The 26,790-nt window shown below is 49.5% G+C and overlaps 1 protein-coding gene across 1 annotated transcript; it reads right to left on the minus strand.

Moving 5' to 3' along the window:
• LOC6592798 lies at window positions 1-26,437 on the minus strand. Its single transcript, XM_002017793.2, has 3 exons — window positions 23,812-26,437; window positions 250-410; window positions 1-154 (listed from the first exon to the last, which is right to left on the minus strand). The coding sequence occupies exons 1-3, from the start codon at window positions 25,301-25,303 to the stop codon at window positions 95-97; spliced, it is 1,713 nt and encodes a 570-aa protein (XP_002017829.1). The 5' UTR covers window positions 25,304-26,437; the 3' UTR covers window positions 1-94.
• Window positions 26,438-26,790: the final 353 nt, after the last annotated feature.

The following is a 26,790-nucleotide window of genomic DNA, read 5'->3' on the forward strand; positions in this document are numbered from 1 at the left end:
GGTGTATTTTGTATCCAGTTTGTGTATCTGTGTCTCTAAGAAGTGTTTGCGTGAGCGGGAGGGGGAGGGGGAGGGTGGAGGCGGGGGATGGAGCCTAACGCCCTCGCGCCCATCGCAGTAATGCATCCGCTAACACGTCCAAATGAGCCTTCGTCTGCAAAGAAATAAGCAAATACCAAATCGAAGCATTATAACCTTGGATATCTACGGGCTTCTAAACGAGGATCCGTCTCCGGCTTCTACACTTACCGTCTTGTAGAACATGCAGGATCTTCGGTCCTCATCCTCGCCGTCGGGGCAATCGATGAAGCCGTCGCAGAGCACATGATCGTCTATGCAGCGGTAACGTCCCTGCCGGTCGGGTACGGGGCAGGCGAATCGCTCCATGCCATCCATGGCGGTGGGACACTCTGCAACATAAACAAGAACAGAAAGAAGGACACATGACACGGGTTGCACAGTCAGTCCAAATAGTTGTTGTTGTGCACCCAGAGGCAGAGGACTGAGTACACTGGATGGTGGATAGTGGATAGAGAACAGAGGAAGCGGAGAACTTTTCCCATAAATCGCTCAGGGAAAAACTTTTGCGCACGCTAATGTCTGCCATGATTTGCGTCTAAATGTTGCAACTTGCACGACTACTACCTGCTACTCGTATTCCCAGGTCCTGTGCCTGCCAGCCCGGCGCATAAAAGTATGCTACCTTTATTTGCTTTCCTCTCTGATGTTGCCCCAGCCGCAGCCCCATTTGTTTGTCTGTGCAACGTCCTGGCAGAGCAGTCGCAGCCGCTTAGAAGGTTTTTTCTGTTATAAATCGTTGCACGTTTGCTACTTTACTGCTTTCTGTGGCTGGACTTGGGCAAAGACAGCGACAGCGACAACGACAGCCGTAGAAAGGGAGAGATAGAGAAAGAGCGAAGTAGAAATAGAAATAGAGAGCACTAGCAGCAGCAGAGGCAACAAAAACAACACAAACTTTATTTTTTGTGGCATTCCACGCTTTCTGCTCACTCTCCTCTCTCTCTTCTCGGCCTTCTCCCGCTTACTTTTTCTCCTCTCCACCAACAAATACATAAAAATAAATCACTTGTAGGACATGTTGGCGCCTCCGGTTTACACACACACACACACACACACACACATACGCTGCTGCATGTTTGTGTATTGAGATTTGTTGAAGTTGCCCGTATAGGTTTTCCTCTCTTCCCCATTTCCGATTTTTCCTTGCTCGTTTTGCTCTTGCAACTTTCCTGTGCGCTATTTTTAGGTGCTCGGAAAATTGCTCTGTTCTTTTCTGTTCTGTTTTACTTTTTTGTTACCCATTTGTTTGGCAGTTTGTATTTTTGCATTTTGGCTTCTGTGGAGAGATGGAGAATTCATTGAATAAAACTTCAGTTGGCAATCAATGGAAGTCTTAACAAGTTATAGCCTCGTCAGGGCAGGGTCTTTAAAGACTGCCACAGAAAGTTTTTTGGGACTCCGACCCGGCCCGGCACCTCTGCAATATTCACACACGCCCATTCATTAGCCACCAAAGCCATAGGTGCACCTGCTGCCCCTTCAACACTGGTCCTCCTGTGCCAATGTGTCTGTGTGGCTGTGTCTGTGGCTGTGTCTGCGGCTGTGTCTGTGGCTGTTGTTACATTTGCGGTTGCAGTTTCATATTTCTGCTGAATCACCTGCCACAGCATTAGGGCGAGATAAAAAGCTCATAAGCAACTTGACACTCAACTGTTTGTCTCTGCTTTCGTGCCACTGCCACCACCACACCAATCCTTGGCCCGACTCTGTCTCCGGCTGCACCCACGCCCAATGCTACCTGCCCGTCTGTCAGCAGGAGATCAATTGAGGGTTCCTGGGGGCTGTCAGGTGCGCTTCGTTAGCTACATTGTCGAACACTGTCTGCCGGGTGTCTCCAGCTGCGTGGCGTGCCAAAGAGTCATTTGCATTTGAAGAGCCACCACCCCTGTTCTCGCCTTCGCCCCCAGCAGGACTTGGGCGGAGGCAGCCAGAGATCCCAGAGACGACGACGCCTACGCTGATGATGATGATTGGAAATGGAGAATGTTGAGTGTTGAATGTTGAATGGCGTTGACAGTGTCGCCGCCGGTGGCGCTCATGCCGATTGCCATTTATCAACTTCGTTGTGCGCCTCATAATTGCATCAATAGGCACTTGGGCACGTTTGATTTGCCATTGCGCCAACCCTTGCCCCGCCACTTGCCCCATGATATTTGCGGTCTCTTCTCTGGGGTGCTACAAACTCCGCAACTTATTCAGATCCAGATTCCGATTCGGCTTCCCTCGGGCCACTATCATTACTGTGTTGTCTCTTGTCAGCCCCACAATTTGTACTTTGAACTTAATTTCACACACAAATAACTCGCAAATTGTTGCAACATTCGTTGAAAGGTTCGAATGAATATGGTTGCATCGCTAGCTGCTGCTGTTGCTGTTGGCGCCCTTCTTTTTTTGGAGCCAACTCAGCCAAGTCTGAGCCACAGCCACAGTCACAGCCACGGGGCCTGTTCCAGGCAACCGCCCAATCCCCCAGTCACCCAGTCACCCACTCACCCGCTCAGGGTGAGGCTCAGGCAGTCAGTTAGCAAGCGACTGAGGCTATTGAACTTTAAATTGATTTTTGCGCTTGTTTGCTAGTTTCGCTGCGCTCTGCTTCGACTGGGCGACTGGGCGAATGGGGGGGTGGGCGGCTGGGCGGGTGCGGGTGCCGCTTATCGTTGTTGCAATAAATTGAAATAAGCGTCCCAGCAGTGGCTCGGGGGTGAATGGCATAGTTTCTGAGGGCCATGCCAAATCAGGCAAGTCACGATAGAAATTGGAACGGAGGACGCCCAACCACCGGCTACGGGGAGCACTGAAACTGTCCATCAAGTGCTAGGCACACGTCACACGTCGTTGCGGCTCTGTTTCGACAATTGCCTCAATTTGATGTCCGACTGTCTTTGCTGGACAAGCTCCAAGCTCCAGCTGAATGAGGGTGAAACTCTGCCATTTTTAAAGCGGATATTCAAGGCACACATACGAGTATAAGGTCCTATCCTCAACGCTGGTGATAGGGTAGTCAAGTGTCGGGCATAATCACATGTCTCTGCCAACAGAAAATGGAAATTTCGGTAACTTCTTATGACATTCGAGTGCATCGAGTGCATGCACACATACGAGTATGCAAATTGCATACTCTTGAGGGGCGGGGGGCGTGAGAGAGGCAACTGTACCAAAAACTTGAACTCTTCTAACAAAATCAACGCGTGTCGACACTAAGACACTCGGAGACACAACCAAACAAGCCAAAAGAACAGCCAGCATGGCCAGAAGAGCCAGAGGAAACAGAGGAACCAGAGGAACCAGAGGAACTGGCAAATAACAGCAAGAACAACATGAGCCAGTAAAGTGTCAAAAAATCAAAAGCATAAAAAGGATTTTTCTGTTGCCAAGGAGCTGCTAAAGCTGTGAATTGTGGTCGGTCCCATGGGTGGCCCTCGGCTTTGGCTTTGGCTATGGCTTTGGCTTCGGTTTAAGCTTCAGCTTCAGCCAAAAAGTGGCAGCCGATGCTATTTTTGTCATGCGACAGACATGGCGTATACGTAATGCAGCAGCAGACCAGAGCGCAAAGTTCGTGGCGAAAAATAAGTCGCACACGAACTTGTAGCAAAGTTCGAGAAGGGAGAAAACCTTTTGTACCACCCACACCACCACACCATACACAGAGCAGAGCAGAGCAGAGTAGAGGAGGCGACGGTGGAGGAGGAGGAGGAGGAGCAGTGAAAAGGAGAGCTGCAAACGCCTGTTGTCTCGTCATGATGGCGCCTAAAATGCTGCCAACAATAATAACAAAACCCACGAAAAAGATACCAAAATGCAGTTTGCAATGGTATGCATGGCGAGTATCTGTGTCTCTCTGTGTGTGTGTGTGAGGGCGGCGTCGCTTTGCAGGAAGCAGCAGCCAAAGGAAACAGCGCGCAACGATTTTGCAGCAATAAATTGATAGTTTTATGTGGTGCACATAAACAGGAGCATCAGCATCCAAGGAGCAAGACAGAGATAGGGACAGCGGTAGCGCCTCAAACAGAGATATCTAGTGTGTGAAAGAGGAGGAGACTCCTTGGGACATTAAACTCACGTCTTTAGAGAGAGAGAGAGAGATGGATATCCCTGGTATCATGCATATTTCAGCCGTAAATAGCAAAGAGCAACGCATAAAACAAAGGAAAAGGCAAAGAAAAGAAAAGGCTGGGCAAATTCATATATGACAACTACCAAAATTGATGGGCCCTGCCATTTTGCGCCTCCCCTTCGCACGCCACACTTCATCACCATTTCAGGGACACATCTCATCAGCCTCATCAGACAGGAACCTGGCAATTTGTCGGGACTGAAAATTTCACTTTTCGGACCCAAATTATGCCCAAGAAGAAGAAGAAGAATAAATAAATGTGGAAAAAGTGCCTTTGACACATTTGTCTCCTTCTCTCTCTCTCTCGCTCTCTCTTTCCGCTTCTTTGTATCTATTGTATGCGTTTGGCCCCTCATCAAAAATGAATTCAATTTTTGTCAAGCTTCTTGAATGGAAAAGACCTGACAGGACAGTAAAAACAACAAATTGAGGTGCTTCTGATCCACACTCCCCTCATTATTTTCAACCCACTTGTCCCGTCTCTCTCTCGCTCTTTCTCCCACTGTATACATCTATCTCTCTCAGGCCTCCTGTAATGAGGTTTTGATTAAATTTCATGCCAAAATGTTAAAGCAATATGCGATACAAAGTGTTCCGTTTTGGCTTTCTATTATTTTAGGACTGCTCTTCCTTTTGGGATGTATGATGGATGTATGCTGTTTGCTTTCATGTGTTTTGTTTTTTGTTTCAATTAATTTAACATATTCTTTATTTTTGCTGCTGTTGTTCTTCTCCCACACCCACTCATAGGGGAAGAGCGCGGACGGGGGCGCGGGGGCTGGGAACTGAAGTCGCCTCAGGTTGGACTTGAGTGTATTATTTTTTCGCAATTTTGATGCTGTTCCTTGTTTTGTCTTTTGCTTAGCAGGGCGTAAAAAATACAATCGTCGAGAACAGAGAGGACGGGCAGGACGGGCAGGACGAGAGGTGCCCCTCCGGACATACTTCATTCTACTTGTGCGTCGCATTTACGAGTATTGTAATTTAATAAGGAGCCTGCCTATTCCATGTCGCTCGTTCACTCTGCCAAAATGTTTTTCGACTGCTGCCTGCAAGCTAATTGCCAGTGCTCCTCCATGTTTTCCTGCCACTTCATATCCAATGTGGCTAAATCACACGCACACACATGGCCGCGATGGGCCCTGGAGCCTGGGACATGGAAAACCTTTCAGTTTTGCCACAAAATCAGGCCCAAAAATGTTGTCGTCTGAAGTGACGCCCGAGAGTCGGAGTCAGAGTCCTGGCCAGCACTGCCCCATGGCAAGGGTGTTGGGTATCCGAACGGCATTGAGACTGAGACCAAATGGGTATCCAATTATCCGAATATCTCGCGGGCTCAGAAATAGTTCCCTAAATACTACCCTCCACTCTCATTACCCGCTAATGTTTTCACCGCTTTGGTGAGCAGCCACCACATAATCACTTGGTCACACACCGTCCCCTTTATATGCAAATGGCTCGGCCACTCCCATCTCCCCCCTCCTCTATCGCCGCCAGTGACCCCAGCAGTTTGCATATTGTTGGGGAACATTGAAAATCTCCCATAACTCAGCGGCACTGCGGCATTGGGGCCCTGCGCAGGCTCCCTCCTCGCCCAATTCCGCATAGTTTATGGCTCATTTATGCCCCGGTTTTGTGTTTTTTCTGTTCATTTTCGAGGCCAGTCAGCAGTTTTGAGGCTCACTATTTTATGAGGAAAGCATATGTCTGATGATGGTAGCAGATTTAATCAAAATCGGGCTTAATCACTCTGAATAAATACCATGAAAACGCCGTTTCGGCGGAGCATGACTTATCATCAAGTATACGCGGTGTTGAACTACGGGAATAGTGAACTCTTCTTGGGAATATCTTCGACATTCGTCATTCTCTGCATGAATATAGCAAGGCATAGGCATAGGAGAGCAAGGTCTCCGTCTGTCCTACAAGGCCTCCATCCCTGAACTGTCGTATGGCACTTAGATTGGCCAAACCCCATCGACAGCGTGTTTCTCTGGGTGTAAATATTAATTAGCTTCTGCCACACGCTTCGGGCGAGGGTTGGGAGGCTGCAGTGTGGTTGGGCACGTCTGGGGCTCGTGCGACAAAAGAAAGGCTTCAGGCATTCAGGTGGCGAAGATTTGAATATCCTTTGAATGGAGTATGAATGCCAGAATAAAATGCTGGCACCATTTGATCAAATAGTTACACAAATAGTTACTAATCTCCAGAACAAAAACATTTTTCCCATAAAGATTTGCTTTCGGATCAATCGTTCTCGTAGGCCCCTTCAAGGGTATCAAACTAACAATGGCAATAAGAGCAACCAAGCAGCCGAGCAGCCAAGCAGAGGGACCGATGTGGGGGCAGAGGCAGAGGCAAGGCGAAGGTGGCACCACAGGAAGAGGCAACAGCAAATGGCCAAATATAGCAACAAATAAACGAAGCAACAAACCATCAACAGTTTGATACGCGGCGTCTGATCCCACAGTGTAAGTGTGTGTGTGTGTGTGTGTGTGTGTGTGTGTGCGTGTCTTTGTGTGTCTGAGAGGGCCAAAAGAGCGTCTAAAGTAGAGAGGGGGAGTGAAAGAAAGCAACTTCTGGGAATTGCTGCTTATACTGCTTGTAATCTTGTCTTGTCCTTGTCTTTCGTTGGGGCTGCCACTGCCGCTGCCGCTGCCGCTGTCGCTGTCTCTGCCCCATTTTAGGGTGTGCCGCCGGGAGGCGCATTTCTATTTTTAGCCTCCGCCACTGTGTTTGTGTCTGTGGGTGTGAATGCCCCTGTTTCTGTGTGTGTATGTGTGTGTCTGTGTGCGCTTTGCGTTTGTTATGTTCGTTACGTTCCTTTCGCTGGCTCCAATGCCCTCTTCCTGCCCATTAGCACTGCCCCCGCCCGGCCCCGCATTCCATAAAAAACTCATATTTTTGTTAGCGCCTGTTTCTCGCTTTCTCTTTCAGTCTCTTTCTCTCTCTTTGGCCACCTCCTCGGCCCCCTTTTCTTGGCCAAATTAAATGATTTTGTTAACGCGTGCGGGGTTTTCTTTAGTTGTTTCTTGGCGGCTGTCGGCTGATCGATTGGCCAGCCAAATACTGCGAAAAGTACTCCAAGTACCACGCATTTTTCGCATGCAAAAATCTCCTCTCGTCGTTCCGCCGCACCATGGGAAATTTAGACAATTTACGCAAACAAAAACAGATGTTTGCTAGCGAAAGGCGAGACTTTTTGCATAAAACATTTTCTAACAGTTTTAATTTATTGTTAATTATTCTTCAGTCGTGCCACGCCCTATGCAATAGAATATAAATATTTTCTTAATATACTCCTGAAATTTGATTGCCGCGCCCACGCTCTTTTTCTATTGAAACTGCATATAAAAGAAGTGAAGCAACAAATATTGTTTCGTTTTGAAGTGGTTAATGATGGCCACAAGAAGTCGGAGAATCTCCCATAGTGCGCCGTAGGAGGGAAGATTGAGCAGGGAGAGGGGATGAATGGCAAGTGTTCGTCAAATAAAACTTCTTAATTGGCAATTAAAAAGTGTTTGAGCATAGCCACGGTCCTAACCAGAAGCCAGGCCAGCCAACAAAGCAGGTCACTTTGGCTGGCAATGGAAACACGATGGTATGAAGGTCATTAAAACTTTTCGCCCCGAAAATTGAGCCGAAAATAGACAGCCAAATGAGTTGGAAATACTTTTTTCACTCTTCCCGATCGAGCTGCAGCTGCCGTCGGATCTGCATAGATATATTCTTCTGGCAGAGCGACAGAGCCCAGACCTATGCCTACCCCTGGCTTTTTATCTATATTTTATTTAGATTAATTACGTGATGGAGGAAAATGCTTGGGGCCCCGTCAAAAGCAATGATGAGTCGATTTTAAAATGTAACTGAAATAATTTTAATTGCTTAATTTCCCATCCGGCTGTCTGTGGATCTGTGTATCTCTGTTTCTGTGGCAACAAAGTATCAGCCGGCCGGCCACAAGCCAAAGTGGCAACGATTATTGTTTTGGGTTTGACGTCAAAGGCCAAAAGCGACAATTACACAGCATAACCGCAAACGCACACACAAACATTCAAAGCAAGGCGTCGACCAGCTACGTGACTGTTCAACTTGCACGCAAACACACCCACACACCCACACCCACACACACAATTGGCGCAGTAAAATTTTAATACAGCATACTTTCGGGGGCTGCTGCAAATGACAACAAAAGCAAGGCCCAAAACACAACACACATGACCCAACAACCCGTCCTCCACTCACATCCGCCCTGCCGTTGACTTTTACTGTCTGTTTGGGCGTGACCTCGCCCGTCCCCAACCCCTTGCCGCCGGAAAGCCAGCTTTCCTTTGAGGCACGGCCTTCCACGGACACAGACCTAACGCAGAGTGCGGCCGAGCCAGAGTCAGAGTCAGAGCCGTGCCATCATTTCCACATCATCTTGGCTGGCTGCAGCCGCATTGTCCCCCTGTCAGCTCGTTAACCTCAGCGATTTGCAGCCGCAGCAACAAATTCGGCTTCTTTTTATGCGTTCACCTTTTATTTTGGTCCTTTGTTCGGGGATGGGCATACGAACCCGAGCCCTGGACGCACCTTCACTGCCTTTGTTTCGTCTCCCCCTCTATAGAGTCTTGCCCCTGATTTGTCCTTGGCTAAGTGTTATCTGTGCCTCGAGACAACATCTTCGGGATCCCATTGCTGGCTTCAATGGCACTTGGGCCGCGATATGTCCGCGCTAACGGAAAGTTTTCGAGACTCTTCCCATGCGATATGTGGCCCATAATTGGATCGCCGTCCCTGTTACTCAACACAGCACATCGGATATCCCGCCCATCACTCCGCATTAGTAAACATTCTGCAGTAAACGTGAGCAGAAATAGGACTTGAAGGAGCAACAATGGAGGGGGAGTGCCATGCCCCATGTGGTGCTGTGGCGCTTTGTTCTATTTATAAATTATATGCATTTGCTTAAGGTAAAATTAAGCAAGAAATGCCATATTTTGTGTGCATTCACAATTTGCATTTAGATTGAAATTCAAATTTTTGCATAAATCCAAAACAAGCAAAACAAATTAATAGTTGCTAAAACAAGGCACAAGTGCAGGTGGAGCCGAGCCAAAATTAGCCTGTGCTGCGTTTTATTTTTAAATAAATATACCCGGCGATCCTAGAGATCGTAGAAATGAGAACTGAATGCCCGGCTGAAAAGCTGGAAGCTTCTCCGTTTAGCGGGTATCTCAAAGTCGAGACACTCCGGCGCCTTTGGCTGACTTCAATAGTAACCGAACATATATACACGGGGCCATTGTTTATAATTGGTGGTGTGTTAAAAATAAAACAGCCCAGCCTGGCGGTTATTTCTGTGCGAGTATGTGTCGACGTCGGTCGGAAGCACTGAAACACTGAAACACTAAAACACTGAAACACTGAAACACTGAAAGACTGAAAGAAGCAGCAAGAGCCAACAGGAAAGGGGAACCAAATTTGTATGTAAATCCCGCTTAAGCAGCAACAATGCGAGCACACACACACAGGCACACAAACGCACACTATGGCCAGAATACTGCCGGAACTCTCACATACATTAGGGCCTTAAAAGGCGCCCAGGGGGAGGAGGAACGGGGAAGGCAATCGCGTGCTATGTACAGATTAAAATGCGACAAAGCAACACGACAAAAAAAGAAATGTTTTAAATAAAAGCGCAGCAAGAGCGAAGGGGGAGGGAATGGTGGTGGGGTGGTGGGGTTGTGGGGCTGCGGCGGAAAGCGGAAAGGGCCAAATGAAAGGGACGAAAAGAGGTTCAGCGAACACCAAAAAGTCGAAAAGCCACAAAGGTGCGGATTTCTCTTATAAGCACATGTATGCTCAGAGAGCACCAGAGAGAGAGAGAGAGCGAGCGTGTGTGTGTGTGTGTGTGTGTGAGCAGGGCACACAGCAATTAAGTCACGGCGAAATGCGCGAGACAAATGTGGTTGAAACAAGGCTCGGGACCTTTTGGAGCCCCTAATTTTCTGTCTACGTCATGTGCCACTCATTTGGTTAGACGACAAACCGCACAGTACAGTGCCTCACGAAACTGAAAGGCCCTCGAACTCTGCGGGCAATGCTCGGCGAATTTTCCCTATTTTCTAAATGTTAGTTCATCGAGTCCGAGTTGCGCCCAGCAGTTCGAAGGAAACGCAATCCTTTGATCGCCTGACACCTTCGAAACGTGCTGTACAAGTGGGCGTGAGAGGGGGAGGAGGACCAGAAGCCGTAGGAAGACTCCAAGGCAGCGAAAACGCCCATTCTGATGCGGCCGACATCCGCAAACGCTTTAGTCTCCGCTCCACAAGCCACAACACAATGAGTCCTCGGAGTCCTCGCCGTCCTCGCTGTCGTCATATCCGCATAGCCTGACGCTCTGAATAAATGGGTGAGGAGCAGTGGTGACATTTCCTTGCTTTTATTTTGGGGCGGGTGGGAGCGGGCGGCACTTTTCAATTTCCTTTGGCCTGGCAGCACCTGTTGAGCCATGGGAAAGGTTTTGGCAATTCCTTTCGAGCCAAAAAAGCCACCATTTCCGCTAAATGGAAAAGAAAGCAATTTGGGGAACATCTATCGGGCGGGGGAGCCAAAGGGAAGGCGCCGCCTTCGACTGCTACCATCGGGCAGATGGCTGGCAATCAAGGCAAAGCGTGTCTAATCACTGCTGATAAGATAAGCGACTTAATGGTGGAGATACAACAAAGCGGAATGGCCAACACACACTGAGAATTAGTGGTGTAGATGGCGGGAAATGGCGTGGCAGCAGAGAGAACGAGGGACTTAATTTGCAGCAAATGGCATTTGGTATTAGCCCATTCTAGCCGCCAATGTACCCCAGACGAAAGGATTATATATGGAGTGGCAGAATGGGGTTGGTTCAGTTAGTTGGATGCAAAAGAGCGTCTCTTGAGGCAAATGGTTTCGCATGTCAATTGAGGAGAGAATTTTGCAAGTTCTTGGTGAACCTTTCCATGGCAATGCCAAATATGTAACTCCAAGTGTCTCCAGAATCCGAAGAGATTTCATCAAGTTGGAGTAGTATATGTATATTCCGCCTAGGACCCCGTCAAGAATCAGAATAGATCAGAGGAAACATCTACGTATAGTACGCGTATCTTCATCAGAAGAGATTTCTTCACACTGAAGACAGGCCCCACCACCCGCCAACCAGCGCCGCACGCAAGAGCCGCACCAAAGGAAAGAAAACCATTTGGTAATTGCTTCCAATGCATTCGTCCGTAAAAATCGAAGTGGTCCCCCCTCACTTTAGGCCATAATGTCACTCAGGCAATTGCTAATTGACCTGACCCACCAGCAGCTCCCCAGCTCTCCTCCCCCGTACTCCAATACCGAAACTGCGGCAGCTCAAGGTCGTTCGCCTGTTACGTCAGCAGGACCCCAGAGGGTTTGACCTTGGCTTGGGGCTGGACAAGCGGCTTGGTGGGGAAAATTATCCTGAATAATTATTAATTTTCTGCCAGACCTGCGACCTAGATCGGACTGGGTTGGAGAAGCATGTTCCGATCTTTGGTGCCAATTCAATTTGCTCTTGCAGTCGCGGTCCAGACGGACCTTCCACGCTCGAGCTCCTTTCGGGTTCATTTTTCGATATTGCTCCTTACTACTTTTCCCGAATCAAAGTAATTACAGGCGAAGGCTTCCAAGTGCCCACAGCCACGCCCACAGGCCTGAGTTCTGCCCGGGGTTCGAGTCCGAGTCCGAGACCGAGTGGGTCTAGTTTGGCACGCGGCAGTTTGCTTTAACCAGTGGCACTTTATTTATAGCCTTAATGGTTATAATTCTGGGTTGGCGGATGATTTAATGATGATTATCCTGGAGGAGTCGAGTGGCTGTGGCTGCCCCTCGTGTAGCTTGCGTCACTTGGGACAGCGGCAGTGGTGGCCAGTGGACAACCACGCGGAACCTGTGGCCGGCGTTCGATTCATCAATCAATGCCGTTCAATAATTTAAATTTCCCTCTTGTGCTCTTGACTCGACTTGAATCCATTACGCATTTATATACTATGAATCTAAATACAATTTACGTCTATTTCCGTACTTGATCGCCGTCCATTTGCTTCCTGCTGGCACCCACTGTTCGACCCGTGTCCGTGTCCGTCTCCGTGTCCCCACTTAGCATTCTGTTTCTTTCGTTGCGTTACGTGTCTGTGCATGGTCTGGAAAACTACTTTTCGCAATTGTTTTCCTGGCATTAGTGGCATACAAATTGCACCCCGCCTCCCCCATTCGGGGTCCTGCCAAAACAAGAGCTCCTGCCGCCATGCCATACGCCCCGTGGCAGGTGCGTCCAACTGGACATAAACATGTGGAATGCCACATAACTCCTGGATTACTGCAACCCAAAGCCCGGACTCTACCCTGGATGCGGGATGCTGGATGCGGGATGCTGGCTGCCTGCTCGATTCTCCTCGACTCCTGCTCCCTGGCTGGCATCGTGTGATGTGTTTGCTTGTTTACTTTGAACTTTTTGCCTTGGAAATTTTTCGCAAATTGAAAACTGGGACAGGAACTGGGACTCCGGGACTGGGACTGGGATTGCTATTGCGATTGGGTGGCTTCTGGCGGCCACATGGCTCGGACTCTGCGGTGCACTGTCAACATGTTTTGAACATATCACTTTTCTATATGGAAAATTATTTATAACTTTTGACATTTTTAGTGCCGAGCGACTTTTGGGAGTTTGCGGAGCGAAAAGGGTCCAGCGGTGCTCAGCTTCTAGCTCTCTCTCCAAAATGTTCATTCATTTCCCTCTGCCAGCTCCCTCTGGCTTTCCCCTAAGCCAACACGTTCCTCCCCCCTCCCGGCCATATCTCACATTATTAATATTATTTTCCTGGGATGCCCGCTGCTGCTGCTCCCGCTGCTTGGCACGTAGTCCGACTCCCTTCTGACTTTTCATTAGCGTTAAGACAACGCCTCGTCCTTTTTCTTTTCCTTTTCTTTTCGCTTTTGCTCTGGCCTCTCGTTTGCCTACCTACTTTCGACATTTTCGCGGAAAGCCAGCGAAGGAGAGCAGGGAGCAAACAGCGAGAGAGATAAATAAGAAGGAAAGAAAAGTTTCATTAAAAGTGTTTCTGGCCCCAAAAGTTGCACTGTAATTTTCTCTCTTATTTTTTAGACATGGTCAGGACCAGGGCCCTCTCCAAGAGTGTCTAAAAATAGCCAGCCGGGCGCATGAATTGTAGAGCGGGAATGGGCGTGGATGTGGGCGTGGGCGTGGGCGTGGGCGTGGCTGTGGCTGGGGCTGAGGCTGTGGGTGTTGGACAAGGCCGCCCGTTTGCCGACTGCCTCGGAAACTTTTAAGCCAAGTTTATGCGTTCCTCGGTCGCAACGACAATAAAACTTTTGCTTTTTTCCACGGCACAGCACTGCTTACCTGCCCAAAATGTTCTTAACGTGTTTTTTCCTTCTCTCTATCTTTGTTGTTGTTGTTGTTGCTCTTCTTTTAGCTCGATTCGTGTATAATGATGAGTTTTCATTGTGAAATATGGCTGAGGCGCTGACACTGGCTGTGGGAGGGCCATAATGAAAAGTTTTGATTATGCTCCCATTCCCCTCCTACCGCCAGCTGCGTGGAGCGGACTCTCTGCCCTCTCGTCCGGGGCTACTTAGTTACTTAATTTCCGCGCGACATCCCCTAAGCACGGGCTCGGGTCTGAGCCTGGGTGTTAGTCTTGGCCTTGTCCAGGGAGGGAGTGAGAGGTAGACTCTCCCCTCCCAGGGGACAGAGAGGACAAAGCAGAGTCTGGCAGAGAGCGACAAAAAGGCGGAGTGGGGTCGCGGACTCTGTTAAAAAGGGGGAACTTGTTGTCAAGACGCCGGCTGTCAAATGACACAATGCCAAGGGTGAAAAAGGGGTTCCAAAGGCGTAGGGGAGCCAAAACAGTTGACAGTTCCCAGACGGCAGCCACTTAAGTACCAGCCAGGGAGTTCCAGGGCGAGTGCCCACCTTTGGCAATAATAAGGGCAAAGCAAAGCCAAGCAAAGCCAAGCAGGAAAGACCCCAGCCAACCCCATCTTGCACATCTTTCACATCTTGCTCCAATCCCCGCCCCCCTGGTGTATGCAAAAGTGCAGCGGCAGACAGCGGCCGAGGGCGAGGCGTTCCAAGGGGTCGCCACAGGGGGCTCCTCGCCTCTTTTTCCGTTTAATTTTCCCTCCAAACTCAATTTGAACTCTGACCTTAGTAGATTTTCAGCCCAGCCTCCCTCTGAGATTGCCTTGGCAGATGCTAACCTCCTGATACGAGGAGGTCCATTCGTAGGTCCAGACCGACCCCCGGAACGGAGCCCCATTCAGCCAGAGGTGGACAGTGATTGGAACAGTGACTGAAGACTCAAGAGGGCGCTCGAGAGCCTTCACTTACGAATGAAAAGTTCTCTAAACGCGCTGGGAATAGAAACATTAGCGATATTAAAACAGTGACTGGAAATGCTACTGGGACCAAGCTGGGAAAAACAGGAGCAGGTCAGAAGAACGTTCTCCTCCACAGAAATCTCTCTTCAAACTCGAGTGGATCCCAAATTGAGGCTTGCCGTTTTGCAACTGGAAATCACAAGCGAAATCACTGCAGGTCTCATGAAATCACAGTTGGGTGGCTATGGTTGAGTCAACCCTAAGCGGATTTAAGTGTCCAACGCCTGGTTTCATTCACAAAAACAGCCGCCACTCACTGGCTCTCAGGGTGAGGGGTCCACCATTCATGGACTGCGTATGTGAATCTGTTACGGCCCTGGCCTTTCGTCCACTGCAAGTCGTAGCAGTTTTCCATTGTTTTCACTGCCCCTTTCCCATACCCCACACTGCCACACATCCACATTGTCATTCGCATTTGCTTTTTCCCATTTCCATTGCCATTTCATTTCCATTGCCATTTCGCTTCACTGTGTTTGCCTATGGCCCACGCAGTGGCTCGAGTGTTTGGTTTATATTTGGTTTTTGATTAGAAAACAATGAGTGGGGTCGACGGCACAACGATGGGGAGGCACTTCGGTTATGCAATGCCACCACGACGAGGCTCTGTCCTCAATTATTTAGGAAATGTCGCACAAATTGAATCAAACAAGTCGCAGCGTTGCGTAATGGCGTTTTGGAAAATGGCGCAGACCCCATCGCACTGACCTCATTACCATCCACCCATGCCGGAGCACCACGCTCGCAGGAATCCAGCCCCAATCCCAGTGCCTGGGAATGTTTGCCGCAGTGTAGCCCTACGCACTCCCTTGTCGGATAGTGTGGCACAACAGCCATTTGCTGGCGGCAGGTTAAAGACCGAACCAACGACAGACCAGCCCAATGCTTGTCGGGTATTAATTTACCCCCCTTCCGCCCTCCGACTGTCCCACAGTCCGACCGTCCGACTGTCAGTCGGTGGTTTTTACCTCCTCCACCACCCTCCACCTGTTTGTGTTAGTTGTATAGATAATGGTGCATTGCTTTAGGCGCTACAGCGCTAAAAATACACACACACACACACACACACACACACAGGCAACTAGGAGAACTGTGAATGTTTGTGTGTCCGACTGTGGGAACCGAAGCCTGAAATACCCTTCCAGAGAGATTGCGCCGATCAAAAGTTGTGGCATTTGTTTGGATTATCTTTAGCAACAAAAGAGTTATCCACCAAAGTATCCACAGCCGAGTGCTTGCCAGAAGTTTATAGAATCGATAGGCTGCCTTCGTCGCCGGGGATTCGTTCGAGGACCTAGCTCTGCAAGGGTATCCGTGTGTGCACGGGTCTGGTCTGCCGGTCTATGTGTACCCAGGAGCGACTGTGGTGCGGTCCGCCTCGGCTGACGTACGCAGACAGGGTACACAGACGGGTGTTCGGCCTTAGCTAGGCCACAGCATGGACTGCGAGTATTTGCCTAGCCATTGGGCCCTTGGCTATTGGCCGGGCCTGCTTTAAACGGTTTGTTGTCGGGCACAGGCACGGACCCTAAACGCTGCATGTTGGATGGTCCCATAGGTGACAGGTCCCATAGCCTCAGATACAGCGGGGATAGTGTAGATAAGATGGAAAATCATGGAAAAGCTGGCTTCATTAGCACAGTTCGGTGCTGGTTTGCGCCTTGCACTGACAGCCAGAGGTCATGTTGTGGCACCACTACCCATAGACCGGAGCATACATTAATCTATTCGTCTCCTGCTAGCTGAATATAAATCTTATTTAATTGCAAACCACCTGTCAATTTCATCTAAATCCCGCACTGACACACCTTGACATTTATTTGCCAGACTTAAGCCGAAACCCGAAAGACAGGAGGACAGGGGGACATGAGGACAGGGGGACAGGAGGACAGGGGGACAGGAGGACAGAGGGACAGGGGGACAGGACGACAGTAGCAGACATTGTGGTTTTTTTTTGGATTTATTCGAACAGAAACATATTCGAATGGACGGCATTGGCTTATTCGTTGGCGAATGAATGAGTTTTTCCAACGATTTTCACTCTCCGATTGAACAAAGATTCCACCACAACTGCTGTGCCGCCACATACTCGCTTTGTGGCAGGTGTGGCAGCAGCGGGCAACAAGTTGCGTCTAAGAGGGAACCATAAACCATTCCCATTCTCATTTTCATTTTCATTTTGTATTTGGAAAGACTCTCAGCCAAGGCCGTATCCGTATGCGTATCCGTTTTCCACTCTCCACTCAGGTGTACACACATATCCAATGGTTCCATAAAAATATGGCATAATAGAGCAATCAATAGGGCCAACAAGGGACAGAAAATGCCGATGATTGATGGAGAACTATCTGGCTGGACTAGTTGGGGTTCAGAGTGGCTCTACGGTTCAATGGGGATGGGGCTGGAGTGGAGTGGAGTGTGGTAGTAGGAGATAGGAAAATAATTTTACTTTTTTTCGAGCTGGAATATTCGTTCCAAAGCGCACATAAATATTGCATAATACCTGTCCCGTCCCAGGCATTTGCTTATTAAACGGGCAGAGCATTCACGGAGATGATTATGCAGAAACGGACTGTATGTGAGTGTGGATGTGGGCACCCCTGGATGTACATGGCCCGAGAACGCCTCGTTGTGGAAAAGGTCAGCGGCGACAGTCGGCCGTTGTGAAGTGAGAAAAGAACAACCGTCTCAGGACCTGCTCCGGTACCGCCTCCGGTGTTCTTCCTTCTTCCTTCTTCCTGCCGGCCTGCTCTGCTGGCTCTTCTCCGACTAAATTATGCATGCAGCTATGCGAGTGAGTGCCAGCCTCATTATGCCGGGGCCGGAAGCCTTTAAGTAGGCACCACCAGCAGCAGCAGCAGCAGCAGCAGCCTCTCTGACTCGTCCTCATCCTCGTCCTCGTCGCAGCTCTAACCTCAATCCCATCTCCATGTCTATGTCCATGTCCATGTCCGTATTCATGTCCACTTGGCCAACGCCAACTCTTCCAGCACTCCAAGTGCACTCTGCCTCTGCTTCTGCTCCTCCTCCTTCTCCGGCTTTGCTTTGCTTTGCTTTGAGTACTTTTTGCTTGGGTTTTTGTTTAGTTTGGGACCTGCGACATGGTGAAGTGACGCTGCCTGAAAGTAGGCTTTGGCTGTCGGCTTAAATAAGCCATAATTTGCATTAGCATGACTATGCACTTGGCCACAGTGCCTGCCCTGCCACACGCGCAGGCACTGACACTACGCTCTGCCTGCTCCAGTTTTCACTGGCCGGACGGACACGGACACGGATACAAGCACGGACTCCTTCTTGGCTTTTCTATTGCGTTTGATTTCCATGGCCTACGACTATGACGCACATCAACTCCCCGGTGCCCCCTCTCTCTCTCTCTCTATCTATCTATCTATATATCTATCTCCCTTCCCGGACAGCTCCAAAAAAAACAAAAACAAAGAAAAACAAAATAGAAAGGAGAACCGAACCGAACCGAACCTCCGTCATATGTCATTTGTCTGTGCGCACTTGAGGCCCGTCTCTGGCACTGGCTACGGACCAGGACTCAACCCCGTCGGCTAGATTTTTATCCTCAAATTATTGTAGTTTTCTTTTCACTCGTGGCTGGCGCTGGTGCTTTTCCGTTGCTTTCCGTTTTCAGGTTCAAGGATAACTGCGTAAATGTCTCAGCTTCTGTCACAGCCCGGAGAAATGAGAGCCCGCATTGGTAACCAATCGAGAGCCACCTTTGGCTATTCCCGGCATTTTTTGTTCACCATTTACGACCAGACTACGCCACAGTCCAATGAAACCCAATCCCCTGAAACAGAATCCACGGGTATTTATACATCCACTGAAGTCCGCAAGGGGGTAGGCGTCAAAATATAGAGAGATACTCGTCAGCCGCCCACGTTCCGAAAACTGATCCTGTCACCAACGTCGGGCGGAGAGGACCCGAACAGCACGAGTATTTCAAGCTAATAAATAAGCCATTAGTTATATGCTAAATAGGATAAATAGGGAGCTCTCGACACTCGGATAATTTTACGGGCACTTTGAGCTGAAACAATGATGAGCCAAAATGTGTGGCCCCACCACCACCGACCCCACCCACTTCCAGTGCCTCTCTCTACTCACATGTTGTGCGATTCATTCATAAATTCCGCGTCAGCTCGCAACTCATTAGGCACGACGAGGACGACGAGGACGACGACGGTGAGGACGACGAGGACGACAACTACTTGGCTGTCTGGGCATGGCTTTCCCCTCGCTTTGCTTCGCTTTCCCTCGAAGTTCTTTCTTACACTTTCGCCTTCTTGTGGCATGCCTCTAGATTTCATTGCATCATCTCTTGTGGCCTCCTCCCCTCCCTGCCCCTCTCTCTCTCTCTCTGGCTTTTTGGCTCTGTCTTGGGTAAATATATCATAAGCAAAAGTCCTTGACGCTTCATTGACTAAAAAACTCTACCACGAGCACAGAGAGAGCACACACACATACGCAATTACACAGATACATTTATTGGCTGAAGAGTTTTTCCCTCTTCAGATGACTAAGAGCCGGAGCCGTTGACTGTTCAAATACATTTATATTATACATATATATATATACATACATATATAGCCAAGTGATTCGGTCTCTTGTGGCTTATTATAGATTTTGGGCAAGAGGGTTTCGGCATCCCAACCCCCCTCCCAAACATCCATCCATTGTGATCCACAAGAGTAATCGTACTCGAAGGGAAGCTGAGAAGCTGCTGATATTTATGCAGTGCACACAGCAACAGCACAGCGCCCCCGCCAGCTATTTGGCCATTAGATTTCCCATTCCCCAATCCCAATCCTTTTCGACTACAATCCCAGCCTCCGACATGCCACACTAGCCACAGATTTTTACTAGTACGAGTGGTATATACATATATATATGTATACATATGTATGCATGGGTATATATCAATCTCGGTTCGCAGAGTCTGACTTTTGTGACGTAAGCAGAAGGAAAAACTTTGGCTGGCTTTTGGCGCTGTTGTCGTCAAACTGGCTGAATGAGTTACCAACACGCACACACAGATACACACACACACACACACAGTCACTCACACACAACAATTGGCCTGCTCAATGGCCGCGTTCGCCGTTGGCCCTTCCCCGCATCTTTCGGGTCCTGGGCCTTACGGTAATGTAAATATTTTCTCACAGCCTCGTCGCCGTCGCTTTCGCCTTCGTGTGGCATAATTATATATGCAGGCTCCTCATCGCATCAGATCTGGGGGGTGATGGGCGGTAAAGGTGGTTGAGAAGGGCTGAAGGGGTGGGCGGGACGGGGGGAGACGTGGGTTTAGGCCAATCGCCTGTTTGTGTGCTTTAAAATTTCACGAACTGTCTGTCTAGATGTCTGCCTGCCGGATGCTGGCGCAGATGATGTCATTGTATATTGATTTGTGTACTGTGTCTGTGTCTCTCTCTCTCTCTCTCTCTCTCTCTCTGTCTCTCTCTTAAGTTGCTGTTGCACTACGGAGTCCATCTACCGGCTATATTTAACCATCGGTTTACTTGGCCATTAACACTGCTCCACTTTCTTCAGTATTACCGCAGACTTTTCGGCGGTACCGTGAAATTCGAATAAAGGGATGGATCTGATAAGATGTGCTCCCCCAATTAACCAGAAACCAGACCGCACTCCATCCAAACCTCCAATCCAATGGAAGCCGAAGCCATCGCTGGGAGCTCTGTCTCTATGCGGAATAAATTTGATTCGACCTTGTTGGAAAATGCGTCTGTGTGTTCCCCCACCCCGTCGTGTCTTTTGTTGTGCATAGAATTTCAAGTTATATACGTATATTGACTATACGACTATACGTACATACTGTATGTACATATGCACATGTGCCAGACTATATACTCTTTTTATAGGTCAAGGAGCACGCTGTGCCGCCACACAGAGCAGAAAATTACAGTACAAATTACGGCAAGGATTTGACGAGATCGATTCAAATGCTGCGGCAGACCAGGACGGCGACGGAGAGACATTTTTCCAGCAATTTGTCCACTGGCTGTGGCCCGAGCTCGAGACCCACCGACTATTTGCATATCAATGTCCAATTATCGAGCCCCAGACAGGCATTGACGGAGGGATGCAGATGTCCTAGTCCTGCCAGACAACCTGTCGCGGCTGTGCGGCTTAGGAAATTTCCATCAGATGAGACAGAGACCGAGAGCGAGACCTAGACCACGCCCACTAGCGCGCTCACGAGAAGGAGACATCTCCGATATCCATTTCCAACTAATTTGCGTAATATTTAACGCAACAATGGAACGATGGGCGTCAGAGGAGCGGGTGCGTCCGCACTTATCGATGATCCTTTCGCCGCCAAGTGGACACTTGAGGACCTCTCCTCGAATTACAAATTAAATCAACAGCCAGAAACAGTGGAAAGGGAATGAGAATGAGTGGGAGAACCTAGAGGCGCACACACATTCATAAAGGCAGAAGGAAGGAGTGAAAGTGAGAGAGAGAGTGAGAGGGAGAGAGACAGGGACAGGCAAAGTGCCAGGATGTGGGCGTGGGAGAAAGGACATGCCAAACACAGGCGTCCATGAATGAATGAGTGTCCCTCTGCCACTGCCACTGTCACTGCCACTGCCACCGCCACCGCCACGGACAATGCCGCCGTAGGTGTCTCTGCCTGTGTGCCGGGCCCAGCCGTGTAGGTCCGGGCTCGGGTTCTGGTCCTGTCCGGCGTGATGGGCCCCCCGGGGTGCTGTTACTGAATTAGTGAGAAACCGCACCGTGCAGATCGTAAACGGCAAACGCGTCCGTCCTAATGATGTCAACGGCCACCGCGGCCGCAGGATTCCCCGGAAAAAGTGCCAATGGTTTGCGTATTGTTCCGCATGAAAACTCTTTACCCGTCAGAGTCCGACTCCGACTCCGACTCTGACGAGCAGCAGGACACCTCCGATAACGCGCTACCGTTTTGGGCACATATGTTTTTGTGTCGGATCCTCCGACGCGATGGTTTTCCAATTTTCCACTTGAAACAGTGGATAATAAAACAGAGAAAGTGTGAACCAATGTGGCGATGAAGAGGGCCGACAACTTGGTCGGCGGTTGGCTGTGGACGGCTTTGCAGCTGACACTTGATGACGTTGAAAGTTGGCAAACAATAATAACACAGAAAAAGGGGGGGGGGGGGAACGGAGGAAAGAAAAGAAATGTGGGAAAAGTGAAACAGCAAAATAAAGAAAAAAAAGGAAAGCAGTGGAAAAGTTCGCTCCAAACATGCGCATAAAATGAAAATCCATTGATTGGATTCATTTCAATTCATATTGAGCTTTTTCCCTGGAAAACCCACTTAAATGAGATGCTCTTCGTGGCGGAAGGAGAACTCCTCGAAGGAGGGGCCATGCCAGGCGGCGCCGTAAGTAAGACAAAAAGGCAACCACTCCAATCAAATTTAATTGGGTAATCAGTTTGAGGGAATTTTTACCATGAATATCTGAAGAAATTGAGTTGTAATTGGCAATTTTTGATTGGCTAGAAAGCAGCGAAAAGTAGTTATATTAACGATGTAAGATATCAAATACAATTACACCATACAAACGGCAGAAAATTCAGCCAACTTGCCACAAATTAGACTAAAACGAGCGAGTTTTTTGAATCGAATCATTCATCATTCATTTAGGGATACGTTGTTGGAACTGATTAGCTCTCAGTCCTTGTGGGACAGCGATATTTATCATCCATTTAAACGCAGCAATCAATTAACAATTAACAGATTGTATCGATTATACTCAATTTCCAACGAGGAAGGAATTGAAAAATGGTTATTTTCAGACCATAATCATTCAATCAAATTATAAAGTTGGACATAAATAAAGTTTCGAATCTGCAATTACAGATTGTCCTATCTCTCCTCCTGGAATAATGGTATCCTGCTCTCCTGCTTTCCTGCTCTCCTCTGCCGGCGGACAATGAAATCGCATTTAGCACTCGGCCATAACAATGGCCGCCATTAAACTTGAAAGTGTTAATTAAAAATTAAAATTGATTGCCAGACCAGGCCAGACCAAGTACTCTCGGTGCGCCAGTGCCAGTGCCAGCGACAGCGCCAGCGCCAGCGCCAGCCACGGTTTTCTCTAAGCCCATTCCGTATTCATGGAGGCCATCAAAACTTGTTGTAAAGTAATTTAGCTATCCAAGTGATTAACAACAGCCAAAATGGGTAATAGGGAATGGGGAATGGGGAATGGAGAAAAGCCAAGGACGAACTTCCCCCCAGACAAAAGGAGGCCCCGCGCTAGCAGCTTCTCGCCGACTAATTTGCTAAATGCAATGGCCAAACTGGGAGGGCAAGCGGTGCCGGCAGCAGGAGGCCGCCAAAGTTTCCAAAAATAAATGGAAAATGGATGGAAATAGTGCAGGAAACTTTGTCATTGCAGTTTCGGACAATGGACAATGGAGTTGCTGACAAGTTATTAATCGCACTGCGATTGTCGATTGCTGATTGCTGATTGATGTGGTGGATAAGGGGATCGGATCCCATTCAGAAGTCGGCCAGCTCCGGGTACTGACTACTGAGGCGGGTGTTCAGTCCTTATGTTATGTGCTCTGCCCTGCACTACTTAGGAAAATTTTACTCTGCTTGCGAGGAGCCCAAAATCCCAAGTGGCTTGCAATTATATGGCCATTGTCTGCGGCTAATACTTCCAGCCACAGCCCGTGTGTAAGTACTCGTGTCTATGCGGTTGGAACCTACTTCTGGTTTGAAAATATACCGATTAGTGGCCTTCGGAAGTCGAGTGTTGTGAGCAGGGATTTCGGGCCTGAGCCCTCGGAAAAACTAATAACTAAATTGGTTGAACCCGGGCAGGGCAGGGGGCAAACACGACAGGGTCAAGCGGGGCCCATGGCCCGTGTCTCAGTCCAGGCCATGCGATTGGGGGGTACGTATAAAATTAGCTGACATGGAATCCAGATAATGGAATGGAGTGGTATTGCCTGACTCTGACTGGGGCTTGACTGTTTTCGTTTTCGTTTGCTGTGGTCGAGGTCTGATTAGATCAATTTTCTAGCATGTAGGATGTTGAACTGGGGTGAAGGGGGTGCTAAAGGTCAGAGGCTAGCCCAATCAGTTTCGATTCATCGATTTTCGTAGGACTCGCTACACCCGCAAGCTACGGGCATTTGGTACTCACCGATTTGTGGCACATCGTACTGCCGCTGGCCGCGGGCCGTGCGCAGCATCAACTGACTGGCTACGCTATGGGAGATGGATGGCGCTGCGTATCCGGCGCCCTGCGCTGCCCCTCCGGCGGAGTTCACGCTGCCGGAACGCTTGTGGTTGGGATGCAGCAACTGTTGCTCGGACTCCTTCTTGTCCTGCGTATTCGGCTGCTGCTGCTGTTGCTGCTGTTGAGCATCTCCAGATGTGGATTCGTGCTGCTGTTTGTTCTGCTGCTGACTGGCGGCACCAGAGGCACTGCCTCCGACGGCTGCTGCTAGTCCACTTGCGGCTGTCTGGGCTGGCTTTTCGTTATCCTTGGGAGCATTGAGACTGAGGCCACCGGAACGTGTACTCGCCTTGAGATGCTTGCTGGCCGTGGCCTCGGAGTTGGCCAGCGAGAGTAGTCCACGCTGCTGCTTGAAGTGCTGCCCGAAGATGTTGCGCTGCAGCAAGGGCTGCCTATCCGGTCCGACTCCAACGGCGGCTCCACCCCGTTTCCGGGCCCACTTCTGCTGCATGCGAATGTTGAAGTTTCCGGGATGGGAGGGGCCCGGATGACCAGCCATCTTGGCCGGATGCCCGTCGCGGTGATCCTGCTCGAAGAGCTGCTGCATGGACTCGGGCGCACTCAGCTCGAGCTGTTCCAGGGTGCGATACGGGTTCTCCGGCAGCGGCGAATCCTCCTCCATGCCGTGGTACTGATAGGTATCCAGCTCGCGCAGGAGCTCGTCCTCGCCGAGGTGCGGCTCCTGGTCCAGCTCAGAGAAGTCGTCAAAGTCCCCAAAGGAGTGCAGAGGCTCGTAGAGTGGCTCCACCTCCTCCTCGCGATCCGCGGGCTCCACCACCCGCCCGTAGTACTTGACGGCATGGCTATCCAGCTCCTGCGGCTGTACGTAGTCGTCCTCGAGCGGCGTAGGCGGCTCCTTCTGCACGCTGCCGAATATGAAGCCCCTGGCTGCCTGCTGCAGCAGCGCCGGATAGTCGCCCACATCCAGATCCTCGCTGGGCTGCATCTGAATGCGTCCGGCAATGAACTGGTGTCCGCGACCGCCATGACCTGCTGGCCCGTTGCTCTCCGCCGTCTGCTTGCCTGCCCGTGCCAGGAGCATGAGCCGCTCCCGCTCCAGCTGTGCCATGTCCGCGATCTCCTTGTTCAGCCGCACCGTAGTGGCGTCGTAGGCGGCCGCTGCAGCGGATCGGTGCGAGGCGTGTCCACCGCCCGACTGGGCGACACCCGGATGTTGTTGATGTTGTTGATGGTGTTGCTGCTGCTGCTGAGCCGGCGGCGGCGGCTTCCAGGCCATAAAGGAGGAAGATGAGGTGTCTGAGGTGCCGTCCACCGGTCCCATCATGACGGTGGAGGATGGAGGGGACTTCTCGCCATTGCCGCTCAGGTGCAGCGCGTAGAGGCCGCCCTGGATGAGTAGCACGCAGACGAACGTCTGAGCCAGCGAGAAGAACATTTTCCGTTTGTTGATTTGGCGAAGTTTCTCAATTTTACAAGTTATTTTGACGGTTTAGTGGTCCCTCAGGTCCCGACAGTGATTTGGGGGAGAAGATTTGGGCGAAATATTCCGACCAAGAGAGGTGAGACGGTGGGACGCAGAGACGCTGGAAAGGGGGAAAAGGGCTGCAATTCAGAGTACTGGCTTGCTTTTCTCTCGGTTGGTCGCTGGGCGATTACAATTACTCTATTCGGTTGACACTTTCGAAGCTCTTGTAGGTCTTCATGCCGCGTGCCGCTGCCCAACACTGTGACGGCCTACGGCTAGCATTGCCCAACACAGGCAAGCGACAGTTAGTTTCGCTGTTTCTTGCGCTGTCGTCCCGCGCCTCGGCTGCTTTTCAACGGGTTTTTGTCTTGCACTTTCTTCTCGCAGTTTTTCTTGTCTCGTCTCTCCTTCTCTGATGTTGCTGTTGCTGCTGCTGTTGCTGTTGCTTTTTGCTGCTGTCTTTCCTCGGGGCCGTGTTGTGCCAAGTTTGTTTTGCGGCCTGTTAAGCTGCGAAGTTCCACACAGCGCAGCCTTAGACAAAATCAATAATCAATTGTCTACTTTCAGTCCCGGAGTTTGAGTTTGCGTTGGAGTTTGAGCTGGAGCTGGAGCTGGAGCTGGTTGGAGTTTCCCGATGAGATGCGGCTGTTGTTGCTGAGGGTTTGAACCTTGTTGGCCTTTCCCCCACACACACACACTAGCACACACACACACACACACACACGGCCGCACGCCCCAACAACTCTGCAAGACAGTGCTCGCTCTTCCAACTAGGGATGGAGGGTGCAGGGTCTAACAACTAGTTGCTGCCCGTCCGTGTCCGACGCGTCGGTACGGTATTGCTGTTCTAGACCTGCCTCTACAGCTACTTCTCGTGTCCTTCCCCTTGTCCGTTTTGCTGACAAGGAGGCTTGCTACACACCACCACCAAAAAAGATAAGTCTCTGTGTATATTAGTATCTTGAATGTGTTATTTCCCTGGGCTTATGCTTATTCCTATTCTTGAGTTTTCCAACTACTTTTCCTCAAGAAATTCAGCTTGCACGGCACTTTGGTCTTTTTCGTTTATTTGTTTGTTAAAATGCAAAGAATATTTTTGGTGTATAATTTGTATATTTTTTAGTTATAACAATATTTTTTTTTGTATTATATTGGTTTAAGGAACTTTTAGCACTTTTTATTTGTATTCTTTCTTATGGCATTCGGCGTACGGTACGGCACTTTGTTTTCGGTTTCGGTTTCGATTTCGGTTTTGGTTATCGGTTAGCGGTTTAATTTCTTCGATTCCATTAATTAAAATTCACTTGGAAATGATTTTCAGAACTTATTTGAAAGATAACTTCACTTCGCTTGGCTTCGATTTGGGAATATTTGTTTGAAATCATTTACTCTTTGTTTCGCTTTCACAATTTCGGATTTCGTATGCTTTTCGGTTATTGATGGGGGGAACTTTTTCA

The sequence above is a fragment of the Drosophila persimilis genome, unplaced genomic scaffold (genome assembly GCF_003286085.1).
Source record: "Drosophila persimilis strain 14011-0111.01,24,50 unplaced genomic scaffold, DperRS2 tig00000002-arrow-pilon, whole genome shotgun sequence".
NCBI classification, from domain to species: domain Eukaryota; kingdom Metazoa; phylum Arthropoda; class Insecta; order Diptera; family Drosophilidae; genus Drosophila; species Drosophila persimilis.

Excerpts from the sequence above, each read along its gene's own strand:
- LOC6592798 (XM_002017793.2), bottom strand. The coding sequence starts at position 25,303 with ATGTTCTTCTCGCTGGCTCAGACGTTCGTCTGCGTGCTACTCATCCAG. Across the intron at positions 411-23,811 it reads GTACGATGTGCCACAAATCG|AGTGTCCCACCGCCATGGAT; the intron begins GTGAGTACCAAA and ends TTTATGTTGCAG. Across the intron at positions 155-249 it reads CCTGCATGTTCTACAAGACG|ACGAAGGCTCATTTGGACGT; the intron begins GTAAGTGTAGAA and ends ATTTCTTTGCAG.